At 39.0% G+C, this 21,005-nt stretch overlaps 1 protein-coding gene across 2 annotated transcripts in view; it reads left to right on the top strand.

Moving 5' to 3' along the window:
- Positions 1–1,506: 1,506 nt before the first annotated feature.
- The window catches only part of pfkfb2a (6-phosphofructo-2-kinase/fructose-2,6-biphosphatase 2a), a 35,208-nt gene continuing 15,709 nt past the window's right edge, over positions 1,507–21,005 (top strand). The window contains exons 1-9 of one of the 2 annotated variants that reach the window (XM_056234001.1): positions 1,507–1,628; positions 1,743–1,875; positions 7,852–7,977; positions 8,697–8,793; positions 9,968–10,034; positions 11,055–11,129; positions 11,259–11,315; positions 13,703–13,827; positions 20,753–20,960. In XM_056234001.1, the coding sequence (XP_056089976.1) occupies positions 1,818–1,875; positions 7,852–7,977; positions 8,697–8,793; positions 9,968–10,034; positions 11,055–11,129; positions 11,259–11,315; positions 13,703–13,827; positions 20,753–20,960 (813 nt within the window). In that variant the 5' untranslated portion in view covers positions 1,507–1,628; positions 1,743–1,817. Of the gene's footprint in view, positions 1,876–7,851; positions 7,978–8,696; positions 8,794–9,967; positions 10,035–11,054; positions 11,130–11,258; positions 11,316–13,702; positions 13,828–20,752; positions 20,961–21,005 lie in introns of both variants that reach the window. The other variant, XM_056234000.1, reaches the window with a different exon arrangement.

Genomic DNA, 21,005 nt, shown 5'->3' with positions numbered 1-21,005 from the left:
GGGATTTGCATTAGAGGGAAAGAAATATGCAAATTTATGAGCTGCTGGCTTGGTAGCAGAGATATATCTTCTCCTTCTTCTTCTTCTCAAATATTTATATACACAAATGAATGGAGAGCTATAAAAATGTTCCTGCTGCATGCAGTGTCTATTGTTTTAAAAACTAGGCTAAACAATACATAAAAAACAGTGTGCACTGAGCTACTGCATGTATTGCATAAATAAAACAACTAGGTGATGTTACAAAAGTTCACAGTATTTTTCCATATTTTTGGGGGGAAGAAAGCCAATATCAATGTAAGTCTATACACCAATGTTCAGCTGAACAATGACACGATTGTCTTTTTAGAGCTGCTTTATGGCAGAATTGAACTCTGTTTGCATCATTGAATCATTATTTTCCTGTTTATCCCTGCAAAGCTGCTTAGAAACAATCTGTATAGTATAAAGCGCTATAGAAATAAAGGAGACTTGACAATGTCCAATTATATTAGACTAAACAACATACTCAATACTCAAGTATTATACACAAAGCCTAACCCTTACGAAAATTAACCATGGTTTTACTACAAATGAAACCAAAAAGTATGGTTATTATTGTAGTTAAACCATGCAATCACAAATTAACCATGACTTTGCTACAATATTGTTACCAAAACTGTCAATTAATCAATCCGCCAAAAAAAAACATGGTTGCTACACCTTTACTATACTATAAACCACGGTTAATTTTCGTAAGGGAAGGTTTTAGATGTTTTAATTTAATAAAATAATCAATCTACCATCATCACCGCTAGATATTTCACTGCTTCACTGGCACCTCACACTCTCTGATGGATGTAAAGTGTAACCAATCAGATTAGCGCAATAAACCCCGCCCCCAGCATCTTCATCGCAGTGATTGGTTCAGACGTTGAGCGGCAAATCTTACTGGCTTATCATTAATCACAGACGTTCTTCCTACAGAGGGCGCTTTACGGCTCACCGGTCTAAAGCCATGATTAATATAATATATGAATGAATGATGCTCATCTCATCATTTAATCCTCTTTACTAGAGACATTTGTTAACCAAAACTTTAAAAATAGCCAAAACATTAAAAATATATATATTTCATTTATTTATACCTGACACACAAAGAAAAATGCGCGCCATTCTCAATTACAAAATTGTTTTGAAAAGCCTCATCCAGTTAATCAGCGCTGTGAAAAGTAACATGTATCACGAGACAACGGTTTTTCCCCAGAGGTGTTCTGGACATTTTTGTGCACCTGAATAATGATACTGAGAGACATTAATAGTGTCGAATCGTAAAAAAACACAATGAAAAGTAAAGATAAAATAATTATTATTTACAACCATCGCGCCTGACCAATCACAGACAAGATCTTTGCCGATAACCCCGCCCGTTGTGTCACTTAAATGCTAATCACAGTTCTAGCATTTACTCTTTTTCTATGGGTTGGATCTTGATTTTTTTTTTTTCGTGGGGAGCTCCAGCAGACACAAACACTTCCTGAATCGCAGCGGTCACATCAAATCTTCTCTTTTCCAGAGCTCTTAAAGGATTTTTTTAGCTGAGTTTGAATGGAAAATGTGCCGTGCGTTTGAGTCCTCTCCGATTCAGGGTTAGTAAATGCAGTTTTGATTTTTAATAACTCTTGGAGACTAATAAAGCAGCAGATGAGGAATGATACCAGGCCATTAATGCTCTTATCTTGAGTTGCGTGATACCTGCGCAGGTGGACTGACCTCTACTGACCTCTGATCACCTGTGCTGACCCTCACACCTGTCCGTCAAGCTGCATATCAAAGTCATGGACAGTTCAAATGACAGCAAGAAGGCGGAGCCCAGAGTCAATGAGAAGAAATGCTGTGAGTTATTATATTATTATTTGTGCTAATTTTAGTACCCGTGTCTTCATAAAATGCTCAATGGTGGATCAACCTTTGTGGGGATTCAAACTGGTAACCTTTTGGTCACTACCCAATTATTAGATGTTATAAGGTATGCTTTTTTGAATTTGCTGTTTTGAATTATAAATTCTTATTAAATGACTCATTTAGAGTGTATTGATGTGGTGGTTATGAATGTATTTTTCTTTAAAAACATAATTTATATCCTTGTATAGTTATGCAAAGATAACTTTATGCAAAGATAACCCTTTTCTGCACTTCAAAAGTAGCCATAGTTTAAAGTCCCCCTGTGGTGAAAATCCATGTTTTTAATGTTGTTTATATATCTGTGTGGTTTTATTCATATGCTTTAAGACAAACCATGTGTAAATTCATAAGTCGACAGCATTGCTGAGTATTTTCTGCTTAATACTGCAGTGAACCAAAGACAGTCTCAAAAACACGGTTTGAAATCGCTGGTGTTTCTGACGTCACAAACTACATTGTAACCAATCAGATCAACGTGTGATCGTCAACGAGAGGATCTCTGAGCTGAGTGAGTGAGTGGAGGCGGGGCTCATTTGCATATTCATAGAACCGAGTATACTAAATGAGGCAAGGGTGTCGAGGTAGCTATTCTAAGGCAAAAACGTTTAAATGTGTCATTTTGGTGATCAAAGATGAGTTTTAAGTGATAAAATGATTGACTAAAGGTGGACCTTAACAAAACGAGCCCGTCATTCACACGCAGAGAGTTGAGCTTTAACATGTTCGTTCAAGCTGAAAGAGAATCTAAATCAGATTGGAATTTGAGCTCTGGGTCCAGACAGTGTTTTTATGGAATGTAAAGCCCAGTTGGATGGCGTGTCGGGTCGTGTTTCTGTGGAGGAATATACTGATGAATAGTCAGAGAGCAACCACCTAACAACAACCCAGAACATCATAGCAACACCCTGGCGATCATCCCGAACACCTTAATAACCCTATCCTCCTGAGACCCAGCAATATAGTTTTGTCCTCTGTTATGTTTCAGTGAATTTCTCTGACTCTGACGATATACATGCCACCGTTTTAATTCTGGATGTCCTGTAAAGAGCACATTCAGGGCTTTGCAGAGATACCAAATGTTTGGAGGTGCAACCATGACAACTCCCTCTCCTTGGACTTTAAAATGACTGAATGATCAAATGTAGCACTCTTATGGAAATATGATAATGGTTTGTAATGATCATTTAAATCTGACTCATTTTCAAGTTTGTCATAAATCAGCATCTCAGGAAAATGTTATGGTTTCTAATCCGAATATGACTGACAGAAATTCATTGATTTCATACATGACCACCACTGTAGAGGCATCAGGACTTAAATCATGTTTATCAGGCATTCTGGGAGACACAACCAGTGAATAGGGAAAGAAATGATCTATCAATATTCCTATGACATATTATGAAAATATATTACTCCCATTATTACACATCTTAGACTTTTTTCATTACATGTTGGTCCAAGAACACATTAATTTGCAATTTAGATACATTGTATAGATGCATTTCATTGAATGGGAATGACATTTATGGCCATGTTTACACGCATATTGCATAAAGTAAAATGGTATATCAAATCATTCTGTTAAATCTTTCATAACATAGTTGAGAATCATCTTAATACAAAGTTTTGAAAAAAAAAAAGATTGAAACCTTATACATTATTTGTGAATTTAAAAGAAGAAATCGATTCATGTCTTAATGTTCTCAATTTGTTTCTTACGGTCCAGACAATGTAAAGAATTTGCATTTCCTTCAGTCTATACTTTTTTATTTCACTTTTCACAAGGGCCTTTACTTTTGCCAAAAACAGAATACATTTACATTTATTCATTTAGCAGACGCTTTTATCCAAAGCGACTTACAAATGAGAACAATAGAAGCAGTTAAACTAACAGAAGGACAACAATACGTAAGTGCTATAACCCCTCTCAGTTTAATTTTAGTGCAGTTTTTTTTTTTTTTTTTTTTATAGAAGAGAAGAGAAAGTGTTAATTCTACTGAATCAAGTGCTGCCGAAAAAGATACGTCTTCAGCAGTTTCTTGAAAGTGGCTACTGACTCTGGTTGAGTTAGGCAGATCATTCCACCAACAGGGAACAGCTATGGTAAAGGTCCGAGAAAGAGATTTTGTGCCTCTTTGAGATGGTACCACAAGATGACATTCGCTAGCAGAGCGCAGGTTTCTGGATGGCACATAAGTCTGAACTCTGAAGTAATGAGTTTAGGTAAGAGGGAGCAGAGCCAGTGGTTGTTCTGTAGGCAAACGTCAGTGCCTTGAATTTGATGCGAGCGGCAACTGGCAACCAGTGCAATTTTGTGAGCAGAGGGGTGACGTGTGCTCTCTTCGGCTCATTGAAGACTACTCTGGCTGCAGCATTCTGGATCAATTGTAGAGGTTTGACAGAGCAAGCTGGAAGACCTGCTAGGAGAGCATTAAAATAGTCCAGTCTGGATAAAACAAGTGCTTGGACAAGGAGTTGTGTGGCATGCTCTGTAAGGAAGGGCCTGATCCTCCTAATGTTGTGCAAGGCAAATCTGCAGGACCGGGCAGATCTAGCAATGTGGTCTGTGAATTTCAACTGATCATCAATTACAACCCCAAGGTTCCTGGCTGACCTTGATGGAGTTATGGATGACGAGCCTAGCTGAATGGAGAAGTTGTGATGAAGTGTTGGGTTGGCCGGGACCACAAGTAGCTCTGTCTTCGCAAGGTTTAGTTGAAGGTGGTGGTCCTTCATCCAGCCAGAGATGTCTGTCAGGCAGGCTGAGATACGAGCAGCTACCGTCGGATCGTCAGGCTGGAATGAGAGGTAGAGTTGCGTGTCATCAGCGTAGCAGTGATAGGAAAAGCCATGTTTCTGAATCACAGATCCTAGTGATGTCATGTAGATGGAGAAGAGGAGTGGTCCAAGCACTGAGCCCTGAGGCACCCCAGTAGCTAGATGTTGGGTCTTAGATGCCACACCTCTCCACGACACCCTAAAGGACCTACCTGAGAGGTAAGACTCGAACCATTGGAGTGCAGTTCCCGAAATGCCCTTCATCTTTAGGATTGACAGGAGGATCTGGTGGTTAACTGTGTCAAAAGCAGCAGACAGATCCAGCAGGATGAGAACTAAGGATTTGGAAGCTGCTCTTGCCAGTCTCAGAGCTTCAATTACCGAGAGCAGGGCAGTCTCAGTTGAGTGTCCGCTTTTGAAACCGGACTGATTGTCGTCCAAGAGGTTGTTCTGTGTAAGAAAGGAGGAGATCTGGTTGAAAACAACTCGTTCAAGTGTTTTTTGCGACAAATGGAAGAAGAGATACCGGTCTGTAACTTGTTAGATGTGCTGGATTTAGATTGGGTTTCTTAAGCAGTGGGGTTACCCGAGCCTGCTTAAAAGCTGTGGGAAAGGTACCAGTGTGAAGAGAGGTGTTTATGATGTGCGTGAGTGTGGGTACTACTGAGGAAGAAATGGCTTGAAGTAGATTAGTGGGGATAGGATCAAGCGGACAGGTAGTAGGGCGATTGGAAAGGAGGAGTTTAGAGACTTCCGCCTCTGAAAGTAGAGAGAAGGAGGGTAGAATGTGTGCGTTTGTTGGTAAAATGCGTGTGTCAGTTTGTGGATTGGTAAATTGGCCGCTGATGGTGGTTGTTTTTCTATGAAGAATGTGGCAAAATCGTCAGCTGTTAGGGTTGATGAAGGAGGAGGAGGGTTAAGAAGAGAGGAGAAGCTTTTGAAAAGCATGCGAGAGTCAGAATAATTGAAAATTTTGTTGTGATAGTAAGCCATTTTAGCAGTAGAGATATTAGCAGAGAAGGAAGAGAGGAGGGATTGATAAATACCCAGGTCTGTCGGATCTTTCGATTTGCGCCACTTCCTCTCTGCACCCCTGAGTTTAGTACGATGTTCGCGAAGAACATCACTTTTCACAAGGGCCTTTACTTTTGCCAAAAACAGAATAACTTTTTTGTTACTAAAAAACAAACGAGCAAGCCCAGCCCAGAAGAGAAAAGTAGTGTAACGCATTACTTTACATTAAAAGTTACTAAGTAACGCATTTTTAGGGAGAAATGCAACATTGTAATGCCTTACTTTTAAAAGTAACTTTCCCCTAAACTAAAAAATGACAAGAATTTAAATCTTGTTTTATGAAAAATGTATCAAAATAAAGTGAGTTTATGCTTAAAAACAAGAGAGAAAAAATCTGCCAGTGGGATCAGAAAAATAAATGTAATTCAAAGGGAAAACAAGCTTATTTTTCTTTCCCCGCATTGGGAAACATTTGATTCTGTTAAACCAACATCATTAAAAATAATAATAATAATTTTATCAGAATTTTATATCTTAGGACATTTTGCTTCTCAAGTAAATGCATTCTAGAAACCAGAAAACAAGACAAAAACACTGAGTTGGAAATCCACGGTTGCAGTTTCATTCCCAGAAACACGTGATTATTCCATTAATACAATATTAGCCTCAAGCTACATGAATGCATAATTGACAAGGTTATGCAATAACGTCAATAACTGGAGCGCCGTGAGAGCGCAGTGCCTTCGGTCCTGGTGAAATCCTCACTCACTTCCACCAGCAGGGGACCTCTGAAACATCGGAGATGTGTGGCGCTGTTATGAGTATGAATATGGTGGTATCCAGAGCCGATCCTCCCTATACGCACACTACGCAAGCTGCGTAGGGCCCCGCAAATTACTCAAGGCCCCGCCTCCCCCTCGCGTCAAAGCGCGTCAATCAAAGTTTACAACATCGATGAGATAATTAAGCGGAACTATCCTTCTGGTCACGAAAAGAGAAACTGAGAAACTGAGAGAAAAACACCATGTGAGTGAATTGCGGGAACAGCGATCAGGTAAACTTGTGTTCTCTCCTCTCCAAGTTTGATGTCAGCACAGAACAGAACAGTAAAGTTAAGTTGATGTGCATCTCTCTCTATCTGTCTGTCTCCAGCCCGATCTCATGAAAGCGCGTATTTATACCACAAATTTAATTTCTCGTGCCATTTATACGCCAAAAATAGTTTTTGCGCCATATGATACGCACTTTTTGGCGTGTAATATGCACGCACTCCACACCCCTAATCCTACCCAAGAGATTTACAGTGCGTAGCATATGCACGCAAAAAAAACATTTTTGGCGTATAAATAGCACGATGAATTAAATTCGTGGTAGGCTATAGATACGCACTTTCATGATATTACGTTTGATAATACAAAGGGCAACGGTTTTCGTTTATAAACTGCAGCTCGGAAAAGATAACCGCGTCGCGCGTTAACATGAGTTCATATGCGCGTGCACGAAATGTAACGCGCACTTTCCAGAAAAAAAAAAAATCTATGGGGACCAGTTACCAGTACAATATGGGCGTTATGGCACTCCTCATTAGGCGCTCACTTTAAAACAAGACAATGATTATCAAGTCTCCAAATCAGAATAGTTACAACCCTGCAATAAAGCAAGATGGAAAGCAATCTATTGATATTGACTATTGCATTTAAAATGTTGATTGGCTGGACATACTGGTCAATATGGATGCACATCAATCAGTAAATAATAACCATTAAGTATCAATTATTGCTTTTATTGTACTATTTAAAATGTGAATTATTGATATTAATATAAAATATGTCTATTTCTGATATCAGGAATTACATTTTCATTAGTACTAACTAAACGAGGGAGGATTGTAGTGGGAGAACTGGGGTGTCAGGTGTGACTGTGGCAATGGCAAATGGTTTACATGGCTCATGGGTCAGGTAGGAGGGCCCCTTAACAGATTTTTGCTTAGGGCCCCAGGGATGCCAGGATCGGCTCTGGTGGTATCTGATGATGTCATTATACTGGTTTGCGCCGCTCTGAGTCTGAGAAGAACATTGTTGGCAGTGAATCATGTGTGTTTGTTCTGTTTCATAGCATGGGCATCTTACATGACCAACTCGCCCACCGTCATCGTGTTGATCGGCCTTCCCGCCAGAGGAAAGACTTACATATCTAAGAAGCTGACGCGCTACCTCAACTGGATCGGGGTTCCCACGAAAGGTGTGTGTGTGACTTTACAGACCAGATCGCTTTTCAGTGGTACTTCTGCATACTTCTGTACTGATTCTGCCAGCCAAATATGATTATTCCTGGGGTTGATACACCAAAATCAATTCTTAAATTGACAAGAAATTAATTAAAATACATTTAAAAAAAAAGTTAAATTAGTCATTTGGAATTCATTATGATTATTACAGGATTCCAACTGTCATGGGAAAAGATATCAGGGACAGATATCATTTTTCCCAGCTCTACAATATTCATACAGCTTGAAATGACTCTTAATCCAGAAATAATGACGTCATGAATATGTGTCGTTCAAAAGATGTGGGAACCCCTAGTTTAACATTTCTAACATTCGTACTGCTATTAAATATTATACTAGCTTTATGGCCCGTTCACACCAGGGATGATAACTATAATGATAAAGATACAGTTTTATACAAATCGTTCTATATGTAAAAGAATAGCAGAGTATACACAACTATAACATCACGGAGGAACTGGAATCACTTTCACAACGCTTTTTGAACGTTAAAAACATTGACAGCCAATCAGAATCCATCCTGCTGTAACCAGCTCGAGCATTTAAAGTGACAGACGACAAAACTGTGCTTAGCATAAATGATTATAGCAATCGTTCTTAGTGTGAACGGTCTTTACGGTGAAGTTTCCCAAAAGACTGTTGTGTGTTCGTAACAGTTGTGTGTTTCTGTCAGTGTTTAACCTGGGCGTTTACAGACGCGAGGCGGTTCAGTCGTACAAGTCCTTCGACTTCTTCCGTCATGACAATGAAGAGGCCATGAAAATCAGGAAGTAAGTATTTCCCCAGCGTTCTGTGTACGGTTTAAACACAAGAGGATGTTTACAGCAGAATGACTCGCCTGAAGCGATCGGTCAGGAAATGTTCAGGGGTTTTGAGTTGGATTATGTGACTTTATTGTAATATTCACATCAAACTATGTTTGTGGACCTATTATGCGCTTTTACAAAGTCTTGATTTTGTTTTTAGGCTCAGCTAGAATAGGTTTTCATGCTTGAACGTTATTTTTTTTTGTTTCATATATGTGACTATAGGGCCCTATGAAATCTGTTTAATTTTTTTTCCAAGTTCCGTTAGAATTTTTCTGGATTCCGTTTTTTTTTTTTCGGTTACATTTTTTTTACTCCATTTTAATGGTTAAATTAAAATATTTAATAATCAGAAAGCATGTCTAATTAATTGAAACCATGAAACTTGTATAATTTAACAATAATTTATTAAAAGATTTACAAAAATTACATGTTTAGGGCCATATGAAATATTTTTTTCTCATATTCCATTTTTTTTCTCTACCAAATTCTGTGTTTTCTGGATTCCATTTCAATGCTTTAATTACATTAATAATCAATATGCATGTATCATTAATTGAATTAAAAAACAAAACATTTTTGCACAAATTTACATACATTGACAAATTCCTTAGAATGAGAGCTTTATTGTTATATATGACTTGACTGTTTTGTGAAATATCTAAAAAATAAATATTTGTAGAAAGATTTCTTCGCAATCATAAAGCGGAAATATTTGCCTGGGACCAATGCATATTTAAGCTAATATTTCATTTGATATGTATCATAAAACCGAAAGTGATGGTAGTCTTTGTAAAGAATAGATTCTAAGCTTTCAAATGATACCAAGAATTGGGTGATACTTTATAGGGAAGCCTATAAAAAGAACATACGAACATCATAACAAAGATTTTTTTTTCCGGTACCGGAATCGTGGATTTTATGTGGTTAAAAAATACAATGGAGGCGTTTCAGGGAGTTCAGAAACACTGACACTGATATAGAGAATAAGTTTGTAACTTTGCAGAGATTCTTCAAGCTCAAACAGCAATATTACACACTAAAGAATGATAACCATGTGAAAAAGCACAATAGATCCTCTTTAAATGATGGCAAACCCTGGTTGTGGTCTGATGGTGTGTGTGTGTGTGTCTCTCAGACAGTGTGCCATCGTGGCTCTAGAGGATGTGAAGTGTTACCTGAACGAGGAGGGAGGGCAGATCGCTGTGAGTTTTTGGACTTTACACACTCAAACTAGAATTTTCTCCAATATCATTCACATGTATTGTTTTGTGTTATTTGTGATACGTAAATATGCAGTTGTTTCACAGTTTATAGTGGCATCAGATCAGTCTTGTTATTGTTAACTTCAAATAAAACTATTAAAAAAACTTTAACACTTTACTTAAAACCTTTATATATAATGCATTCTAAAAGTATTTTTAATGCATTAATTATGCCTTGTAATGCACCTTATAATATATTGTATGGTCTTATGAATAATTGTAACCACAGTTATAATACATCCAATTATTGAACACACCTTTAGATAGTATAATGCATTAAAACGCATGACAAACGATCAATTTCAGAATCTGAAAATATTATAATGCATTTTAACTTTGGTTACAATTATTTATGAAAAGACATAAAGCATTATAATGTACACTATGAATACCCTTTTAATGCATTAAACAGAACAAAAATCTATTGAAATAAAGCTCAAATAATATAAAATATAAATATTAAATGAAAACCTTAATCAAATGATTAATATATGCTACAGTAGTATAGAAATAATACTAAAATGATTAACATCATTAGATCATCATGCATCAGATAAAATTTCTCTTTCTTTTCACTTTTTTCCTCCGTCTCTTTTATTCAGATGGTGTTTTACTGATCTGTAATGGATGCATGAAGTTAAATTGCGAAGGTTTTCAAGCATGAATGCATTTTGGATGAATTTGAGATGTTCTGCTATCACATTTTCATCAGAAATCCTTGTATTCAAATATTTCCTGTAATTTTCGGACTATATTCCATACCTGTATCTGTACCTATACCTGCAAAAAGAGCATATAATCAATGTCATTACAATTAATACAATACATAATACATTTTTCCTGTTATTATCTAGTTGCAGTTGTATCATAAACGAATAGCTATGATATTTCCAGTATGATTGCTGATTTATTTCTCATTGTGTGATGTGATGGTGTCTTATGAGGCATTTGTCCCTGCAGGTTTTTGATGCCACAAACACAACGAGAGAGAGACGAAACCTCATCCTGAGTTTTGCGCAGGAGAACGCATATAAGGTGCACATCAGTCGCTCGCTGAAATATGATCAGTTATCAGATCAGTAAAGCACCTGGTTTGCTCTTTATAAACCTGTATAGAAGCGTGGAGACAGTCTTCGATGTGATTATTTTTGCTTTTGTTTCCAGGTGTTTTTTGTCGAGTCACTCTGTGACGACCCAGAAGTCATTGCTGCCAACATACTGGTGAGTGTCAGTGCTTAAATATTCATATTCTACAATTAATTTCATCTGCTGTTACATCATAAGATGTTGTTAAAGGGTTAGTTCACCCAAAAATGAAAATGATGTCATTAATGACTCACCCTCATGTCGTCCCAAGCCCGTCAGACCTCCGTTCATCTTCAGAACACAGTTCAAGATATTTTAGATTTAGTCCGAGAGCTTTCTGTCCCTCCATTGTAAATGTATGTACGGTATACTGTCCTTGTCCAGAAAGGAAATAAAGACATCATCAAAGTAGTCCATGTGACATCAGTGGGTTAGTTAGAGTGTGTTGAAGCATCGAAAATACATTTTGGTCCAAAAATAACAAAAACTAGGACTTTATTCAGCATTGTATTGTCTTCCGGTTCTGTTGTGGATCCGCATTCAGTGACGCTGCTGACGTAAGACGCTGCTGACGTGTGTCTGGTGTGTGTGTGTGTGTGTGTATTCTGGTTCTGTTGTGGATCCGCGTTCAGTGCCGCTGCTGACGTAAGACGCTGCTGACGTGTGTCTGGTGTGTGTGTGTGTGTGTGTGTGTGTGTGTGTATTCTGGTTCTGTTGTGGATCCGCGTTCAGTGCCGCCGCTGACGTAAGACGCTGCTGACGTGTGTCTGGTGTGTGTGTGTGTGTGTGTGTGTGTATTCTGGTTCTGTTGTGGATCCGCGTTCAGTGCCGCTGCTGACGTAAGACGCTGCTGACGTGTGTCTGGTGTGTGTGTGTGTGTGTATTCTGGTTCTGTTGTGGATCCGCGTTCAGTGCCGTTGCTGACGTGTGTCTGGTGTGTGTGTGTGTGTGTGTGTGTGTATTCCGGTTCTGTTGTGGATCCGCGTTCAGTGCCGCTGCTGACGTGTGTCTGGTGTGTGTGTGTGTGTGTGTATTCCGGTTCTGTTGTGGATCCGCGTTCAGTGCCGTTGCTGACGTGTGTCTGGTGTGTGTGTGTGTGTGTGTGTGTGTATTCTGGTTCTGTTGTGGATCCACGTTCAGTGCCGCTGCTGACGTAAGACGCTGCTGACGTGTGTCTGGTGTGTGTGTGTGTGTGTGTGTGTGTATTCTGGTTCTGTTGTGGATCCGCGTTCAGTGACGCTGCTGACGTAAGACGCTGCTGACGTGTGTCTGGTGTGTGTGTGTGTGTGTGTGTATTCTGGTTCTGTTGTGGATCCGCGTTCAGTGCCGTTGCTGACGTGTGTCTGGTGTGTGTGTGTGTGTGTATTCCGGTTCTGTTGTGGATCCGCGTTCAGTGCCGCTGCTGACGTAAGACGCTGCTGACGTGTGTCTGGTGTGTGTGTGTGTGTGTATTCTGGTTCTGTTGTGGATCCGCGTTCAGTGCCGTTGCTGACGTGTGTCTGGTGTGTGTGTGTGTGTGTGTGTATTCCGGTTCTGTTGTGGATCCGCGTTCAGTGCCGCTGCTGACGTAAGACGCTGCTGACGTGTGTCTGGTGTGTGTGTGTGTGTGTGTGTGTGTGTGTGTATTCTGGTTCTGTTGTGGATCCGCGTTCAGTGCCGCTGCTGACGTAAGACGCTGCTGACTTGTGTCTGGTGTGTGTGTGTGTGTATTCTGGTTCTGTTGTGGATCCGCGTTCAGTGCCGCTGCTGACGTGTGTCTGGTGTGTGTGTGTGTGTGTGTGTGTGTGTGTATTCGGGTTCTGTTGTGGATCCGCGTTCAGTGCCGCCGCTGACGTGTGTCTGGTGTGTGTCCCTGCGTAGGCTCCCTACACACACACACACACACACCAGACACACGTCAGCAGCGTCTTACGTCAGCAGCGGCACTGAACGCGGATCCACAACAGAACCGGAAGACAATACAATGCTGAACAAAGTCCTAGTTTTTGTTATTTTTGGACCAAAATGTATTTTCGATGCTTCAACACACTCTAACTAACCCACTGATGTCACATGGACTACTTTGATGATGTTTTTATCTCCTTTCTGGACAAGGACAGTATACCGTACACACATTTTCAAGGGAGGGACAGAAAGCTCTCGGACTAAATCTAAAATATCTTAAACTGTGTTCTGAAGATGAACGGAGGTCTGACGGGCTAGGACGACATGAGGGAGAGTCATTAATGACATCATTTTCATTTTTGGGTGAACTAACCCTTTAAAGGTAGATGGCATGAAATGTCTTATTATAATTATGGAACTTTTATGCCCTCGTATTAATTGAGACTATATGGAAATATTTGTACATTTAAAAAATATATATTTATCACACTGAAAGATTATTTAAAATTATTGTTATTGATTAAAAATGAACAAATTAAAAGTAACACCTAACCATTCCACTATGTATTTATGTAAATTATACATGAGCTATAATCTTCATGTTGATAAAAGTTAATATCAGTGCAATTTGGGATCAGGATGTGAAGGTTTCCAGTCCGGATTACCCCGAGAGACACAGAGAGAGCGTGATGGAGGATTTCCTGAAGAGAATCGAGTGCTACAAAGTCACATATCAGCCGTTAGATCCCGATGAACATGACAAGTAAGATTACACTTTACAATCTTTTAAAAGTATCTTTTAATCAATTTATTCAATATAATCTAGAAGCGGATTGATCTTGAAGGAGACTTTTCCTTTGGGCAACTTTTTTCTTTTTTAAAGAAATAAAATAATTTCTGTTTGTATTTTACAGTTTTTGGGAAACTATATGATAATATTCTATTTCAGCATTTCATCTGTGTCTTTAAAGGGATAGTTCACCCCAAAATGAAAACTCTGTCAGTAATTACTCTCCCTCATGTTGTTCAACCCCGTAAGACTTAAGAAAAACAAACGAGTTTATTCAACTACTCATTTCCTTCCCTGTGGGCCTCGAGTGAGTTCACGTAGTGTAACAGCGCAGCGCTTCTGTGTTGTACGTCACACGTAGGCTCATAGACGTTGGAACCCCCCGGCCGACCCCTAAATTCACATAAGGATTCAGTAAGGATTGTGCATTAAACATTTGAATTGTTTATTAATAAACTAGTGTTTTCTGTCAGTTTTTGGTTCATTTATGAGACGCGCTCCAGTTCACGCGCCGGCGCCTCCGTTTCCTAATTATATTGTCTAGTATATTTGCTTCTCGTTTATTAATCCAGTCAATTTGTTGATGAAAACATTGATTAAAATGAAGATACAATTTATACAAAACGAAATTCACTTAAAACAAAACTTAATAAGGGGTCAGAATTATGTCTGACCCATTCCAAATGTTTTCCGATGTATGGTGACTCAAGCACTGATGGACCAAAGAGCGCGCATTTCGACATTTGCAGTAAAAACTTGAAATATAAATTCTCAGAAAATGCATTTAATACCAATATATTGAAACGTCTGTTTATATACTCCATTAATAAAGGAGTCCAGACATTGGAAAAAATATCAGTCCACATGCGTTTTATATTTAATATGAGGGAAATAGACATGCATGCGTGACACAAAAAATCTTTAACTTTTAGGTAGCAAAATATTTTTTAGAAAATTCTACTAGACTAACGTCACTCATAAATCATGAAATTTCACACATCCACCATCTCTTGAGTTTTATTAAAAATCTTTAACTTTTAGGTAGCTAAATATTTTTTTAGTAATTCTGTCAATTCACCTTTGGCTAAGCCACACCCTAGAATGTAGATTGACCAATCACAGCGCAGCCAAGAACAAGCTCCCACAGAGGTCCGACACTTTTTCACAGTGCTCCTTTGACTTTAACACAGGCGTCTCATATTTTTGGTCTCGGTAGGCTATTACTGTCGTAATTGTATGAAAAATATGGTTAAACGTTGTGCCTGGGGCATTTGTAACACAGATACGTGTTTCCCAGAGAGGTTGGAGGGGGGTGTCCGTTTTTTTCCCTTCCCAAACCGAATAAGCCATAAGCCAACAGCATAAGCCATGTTGATACCAGAGCCCAGATGAAGTTTGTTTGTCGGACGTAGCAACAGTAACTAAGGGGGGCGGGGCTTAGCCAAAGGCGAATTACACTAAGGTTAGATTTCATTGAAGGTAAATTGGAGCGGCCACACTGAGCTGTGCGTAACGACCACAGACGTGAAGTGAACTAAACAGAGGCTGTCCGGTACTGTCTGAAATGGTTAACTCTGTGGTGATGCATGTGCAAAACAGATTGAACTAATCATAAAGTCAATCATGATACATAACACAGCCTATTATAGGCCTACACTAAAAAGGCCTGCCCCCCCTCTCACAATATAGTTCCCACGTCCCTGCGTAGGCTCACTATTGGCCGATGCTGGTCATGTGTGTGAGGCCAGCATCACACACCTCAAACACATGACTAGTGTCGGCTTGTCACTTGGACTATTTTAACAATGTGTTTTTTTATTGTTTTATATTCTTTCTTTCTTTTTTTTTTACAATAACACAGCAGTGGTACTGGTATCTCATAACAGCTCGTACAGCCAAATATAATCTTACAATCTTTGGATATACATGTTCATATATATGCATATAAAATTATAACAAAAATAGAAATAATAGTTATAATACAACAGGGCATATCTGAGTCAAATAAAAAACATTTTATAGACCAAAAAAACAAAAGTATATATCAGTAACTGAGCATCTGCAAGAAAGTTCCACAGAGAAGACGAAGTGCGCCAGAAAACATCAGAGCTTTGATGCAGATCACGTGTTCATTTCTCTAGAGGAAGAAGAGGAGAGGCTTGACTCATCCACATATTGACTGAGGAGTTGACCATAGAAGGAATATACATTTTCTTGCTAAATATAAACAAAAATCCAGTACACTTTCTTTGTCACCATCAAGGCTTTAACGATGTCTTTACTAACTTTTCTGGGCCGGCAAGAGCGAGACAGCTCTCAGATTTAATCAAAAATATCTTAATTTGTGTTCTGAAGATGAACGAAAGTCTTACAGGGTTGGAACAACATGAGGGCGAGTAATTACTGACTGAATTTTCATTTTTGAGTGAACTAACCCTTTAACTTTACTGTAGTTATGTCCGAAAGCCTCCAGCAGAGAGCAGTACAGATTCAGTACAGTTTGCTGAATTTACTTTGTTCATTTGTAAGCATGTGGTTTTGTTTAATGATCATAAAAATATATCATAAATACCTGTAAATACCTTCTAGTAGATTAGGTTACGTTCAAATTATGTGGCCATTCAAATATCAACCTAGAATCTTTGAAAAACTTGTAAGGATTGTTTGGAGAGTCAAGAGCATTTCTGTAATTCCTCAGGCGTAGCTTTTGGCTTCATCGTGAGATAATCTTGCTGGAAAAATACAACCTCTTTATAGTGCTTCCAGACAGAGCCGCGGCCATTACATCTGTCCTTGCCTTCAGACATGTTAGATTATCTTTTATTCTCTGCTGTAAAAGTGCTTAAAGGGACAGTTCACACAAAAATGTTGTCATCCTTTACTCATCCTCAAGTTGTTCCAAACCTGTTTTTTTTTTTTATGCTATAGAAGCCAATGGGTCCCTTCAACTGTTTGATTACTCATATTCACAGAAATATCTTCTTTTGTGTTTAGCAGAAGAAATAAATGAATGCAGGTTTAGAACAACTTGAACGTGAGTACATGATGACAACATTTTAATTTTTGGGTGAACTATCACTTTAAATCCAGCATCTTAAACTGTTAAATTCAATTTACAACCTACATCCATTTATTCCTGGCATATGTTTGTAATATTAAACTATTGTAAGCTACATTCTTAGAAAAAATAAAAATAAATAAATATATATATATATATATATATATATATATATATACACTCACCGGCCACTTTATTAGGTACACCTGTCCAACTGCTCGTTAACACTTAATTTCTAAGCAGCCAATCACATGGCGGAAACTCAGTGCATGTAGACATGGTCAAGACAATCTCCTGCAGTTCAAACCGAGCATCAGTATGGGGAAGAAAGTTGATTTGAGTGACTTTGAACGTGGCATGATTGTTGGTGCCAGAAGGGCTGGTCTGAGTATTTCAGAAACTGCTAATCTACTGGGATTTTCACGCACAACCATCTCTAGGGTTTACAGAGAATTTTCCGAAAAAGAAAAAACATCCAGTGAGCGGCAGTTCTGTGGGCGGAAATGCCTTGTTGTTGCCAGAGGTCAGAGGAGAATGGCCAGACTGGTTCGAGCTGATAGAAGGGCAACAGTGACTGAAATAACCACTCGTTACAACCGAGGTATGCAGCAAAGCATTTGTGAAGCCACAACACGCACAACCTTGAGGCGGATGGGCTACAACAGCAGAAGACTCCACCGGGTACCACTCATCTCCACTACAAATAGGAAAAAGAGGCTACAATTTGCAAGAGCTCACCAAAATTGAACAGTTGAAGACTGGAAAAATGTTGCCTGGTCTGATGAGTCTCGATTTCTGTTGAGACATTCAGATGTTAGAGTCAGAATTTGGCGTAAACAGAATGAGAACATGGAACCATCATGCCTTGTTACCACTGTGCAGGCTGGTGGTGGTGGTGTAATGGTGTGGGGGATGTTTTCCTGGCACACTTTAGGCCCCTTAGTGCCAATTGGGCATCGTTTAAATGCCACGGCCTACCTGAGCATTGTTTCTGACCATGTCCATCCCTTTATGGCCACCATGTACCCATCCTCTGATGGCTACTTCCACCATGTCACAAAGCTCTAATCATTTCAAATTGGTTTCTTGAACATGACAATGAGTTCACTGTACTAAAATGGCCTCCACAGTCACCAGATCTCAACCCAATAGAGCATCTTTGGGATGTGGTGGAACGGGAGATTCGCATCATGGATGTGCAGCCGACAAATCTGCGGCAACTGTGTGATGCCATCATGTCAATATGGACCAAACTCCCTGAGGAATGCTTCCAGCACCTTGTTGAATCTATGCCACGAAGAATTGAGGCAGTTCTGAAGGCAAAAGGGGGTCCAACCCGTTACTAGCATGGGGTACCTAATAAAGTGGCCGGTGAGTGTATATATATATATACACTCACCGGCCACTTTATTAGGTACACCTGTCCAACTGCTCGTTAACACTTAATTTCTAAGCAGCCAATCACATGGCGGCAACTCAGTGCATTTAGGCATGTAGACATGGTCAAGACAATCTCCTGCAGTTCAAACCGAGCATCAGTATGGGGAAGAAAGGTGATTTGAGTGACTTTGAACGTGGCATGATTGTTGGTGCCAGAAGGGCTGGTCTGAGTATTTCAGAAACTGCTAATCTACTGGGATTTTCACGCACAACCATCTCTAGGGTTTACAGAGAATGGTCCGAAAAAGAAAAAACATCCAGTGAGCGGCAGTTCTGTGGGCGGAAATGCCTTGTTGATGCCAGAGGTCAGAGGAGAATGGCCAGACTGGTTCGAGCTGATAGAAGGGCAACAGTGACTGAAATAACCACTCGTTACAACCGAGGTATGCAGCAAAGCATTTGTGAAGCCACAACACGCACAACCTTGAGGCGGATGGGCTACAACAGCAGAAGACTCCACCGGGTACCACTCATCTCCACTACAAATAGGAAAAAGAGGCTACAATTTGCAAGAGCTCACCAAAATTGAACAGTTGAAGACTGGGAAAATGTTGCCTGGTCTGATGAGTCTCGATTTCTGTTGAGACATTCAGATGTTAGAGTCAGAATTTGGCGTAAACAGAATGAGAACATGGAACCATCATGCCTAGTTACCACTGTGCAGGCTGGTGGTGGTGGTGTAATGGTGTGGGGGATGTTTTCCTGGCACACTTTAGGCCCCTTAGTGCCAATTGGGCATCGTTTAAATGCCACGGCCTACCTGAGCATTGTTTCTGACCATGTCCATCCCTTTATGGCCACCATGTACCTATCCTCTGATGGCTACTTCCACCATGTCACAAAGCTCTAATCATTTCAAATTGGTTTCTTGAACATGACAATGAGTTCACTGTACTAAAATGGCCTCCACAGTCACCAGATCTCAACCCAATAGAGCATCTTTGGGATGTGGTGGAACGGGAGATTCGCATCATGGATGTGCAGCCGACAAATCTGCGGCAACTGTGTGATGCCATCATGTCAATATGGACCAAACTCCCTGAGGAATGCTTCCAGCACCTTGTTGAATCTATGCCACGAAGAATTGAGGCAGTTCTGAAGGCAAAAGGGGGTCCAACCCGTTACTAGCATGGGGTACCTAATAAAGTGGCCGGTGAGTGTATATATATATATATATATATATATATATATAATTCGGTTTTAATAAACAGTGTTATTTTAGTTGTATTTAAATTAAACTACTATTAAATGTAATATTATATTACAACACAAATATTTTATAAAAAATTTAGAAATGGTGTCCCTGGCATTTAGCTGAAATGAAATGAGTTGAAGTTGAAGTGTATTTATTATCATTTTCATTTTTGGGTGAACTATCACTTTAAATCAAGCATCTTAAACTGTTAAATTCAATTTACAACCTACAGCCATTTATTCCTGACATTTGTTTGTAATATTTAACTATTGTAAGCTACATTATTAAAAAATAAAAAATAAAAAAATATATATATTTAATTCGGTTAAATGTAATAAAATGTAACTATTAAATGTAATATTATATTACAACACAAAAATTATATAGAAAATTTTGAAATGTTGCCCCTGGCATTTAGCTGAAATGAAATGAGTTGAAGTTGAGGTGTATTTATTATCTGTATCTTCCATAGCATTTTTGCCAGCAGATTTACAGAGAGCACTAATCATATCATTTAATTTAAAAGCCTGTTTAAGAACGATAATGATAACTATAGCGATAACTATAATGTTTATTCTAAGCGCACTGCAGCAGGATGGATTCTGATTGGCTGTCAATGTTTTTATCGTTCATTAGTGGGAAAAATCTTTGAGAAAGTGATATCGTTCCTTTGTGACGTTATAGTCGTGGTCTGGACTCTGCTGTTCTTTTAAATGTAGAACAATTTTTATAAAACTATAGCTTTATCATTATAGTTGTCGTCTTTGGTGTAAACGGGCATTTTTGTGTTTATACAGTTACTGTAGCAGAAGCTTATATCCATGACTTACAGATAAATTAATCAATAGTATAACCTACTATAACACCACCTATTTTAAACTAAACAACATATCGATTTATCTACTCTTATTAATTGTAGTGTACAGATTGCTCATACACTTGAATAGGCTACTTTATAAACAACAGAAGGGATTGTTATTAATGTTATTAAGATAAGCTAATTAAGTACAAGTTGATTTTAACATTCGGCACGTCTTGTAGATAATTCATGCAGAAACTGTGGACAATAATAAGACACAACTGTGATTTATAGTAACACTCTTTCTGTGTCTATCCCTAAATCATTAGGCCACAAACAACCACATATTTACCAGTTTGTACATATAATGTGGTGTTTAACACGGATCTTTCTCTGGCTGTTTCAGGGACCTGTCCTTCATCCAGGTGATTAACGTCGGTCAGCGTTTCCTGGTGAACAGAGTTCAGGATTATATCCAGAGTAAGATCGTCTACTACCTGATGAATATTCACGTTCAGAAACACTCCATCTACCTCTGCCGGCACGGCGAGAGCCAACACAACGTCCAGCGCTGCATCGGCGGAGACTCTGAGCTCTCCTCCAGAGGGAAAGAGGTACTCCTTTCAATCTCTACATGATGGAGAATATACAGCTCATTT

Source organism: Rhinichthys klamathensis, unplaced genomic scaffold, assembly GCF_029890125.1.
Source record: "Rhinichthys klamathensis goyatoka isolate OS25496 unplaced genomic scaffold, OSU_Roscu_1.1 h1tg000386l_1, whole genome shotgun sequence".
NCBI lineage: Eukaryota > Metazoa > Chordata > Actinopteri > Cypriniformes > Leuciscidae > Rhinichthys > Rhinichthys klamathensis.
The sequence above is the reverse complement of the archived record's forward strand: the minus strand, read 5'-3'. Positions and strand labels throughout refer to the sequence as shown.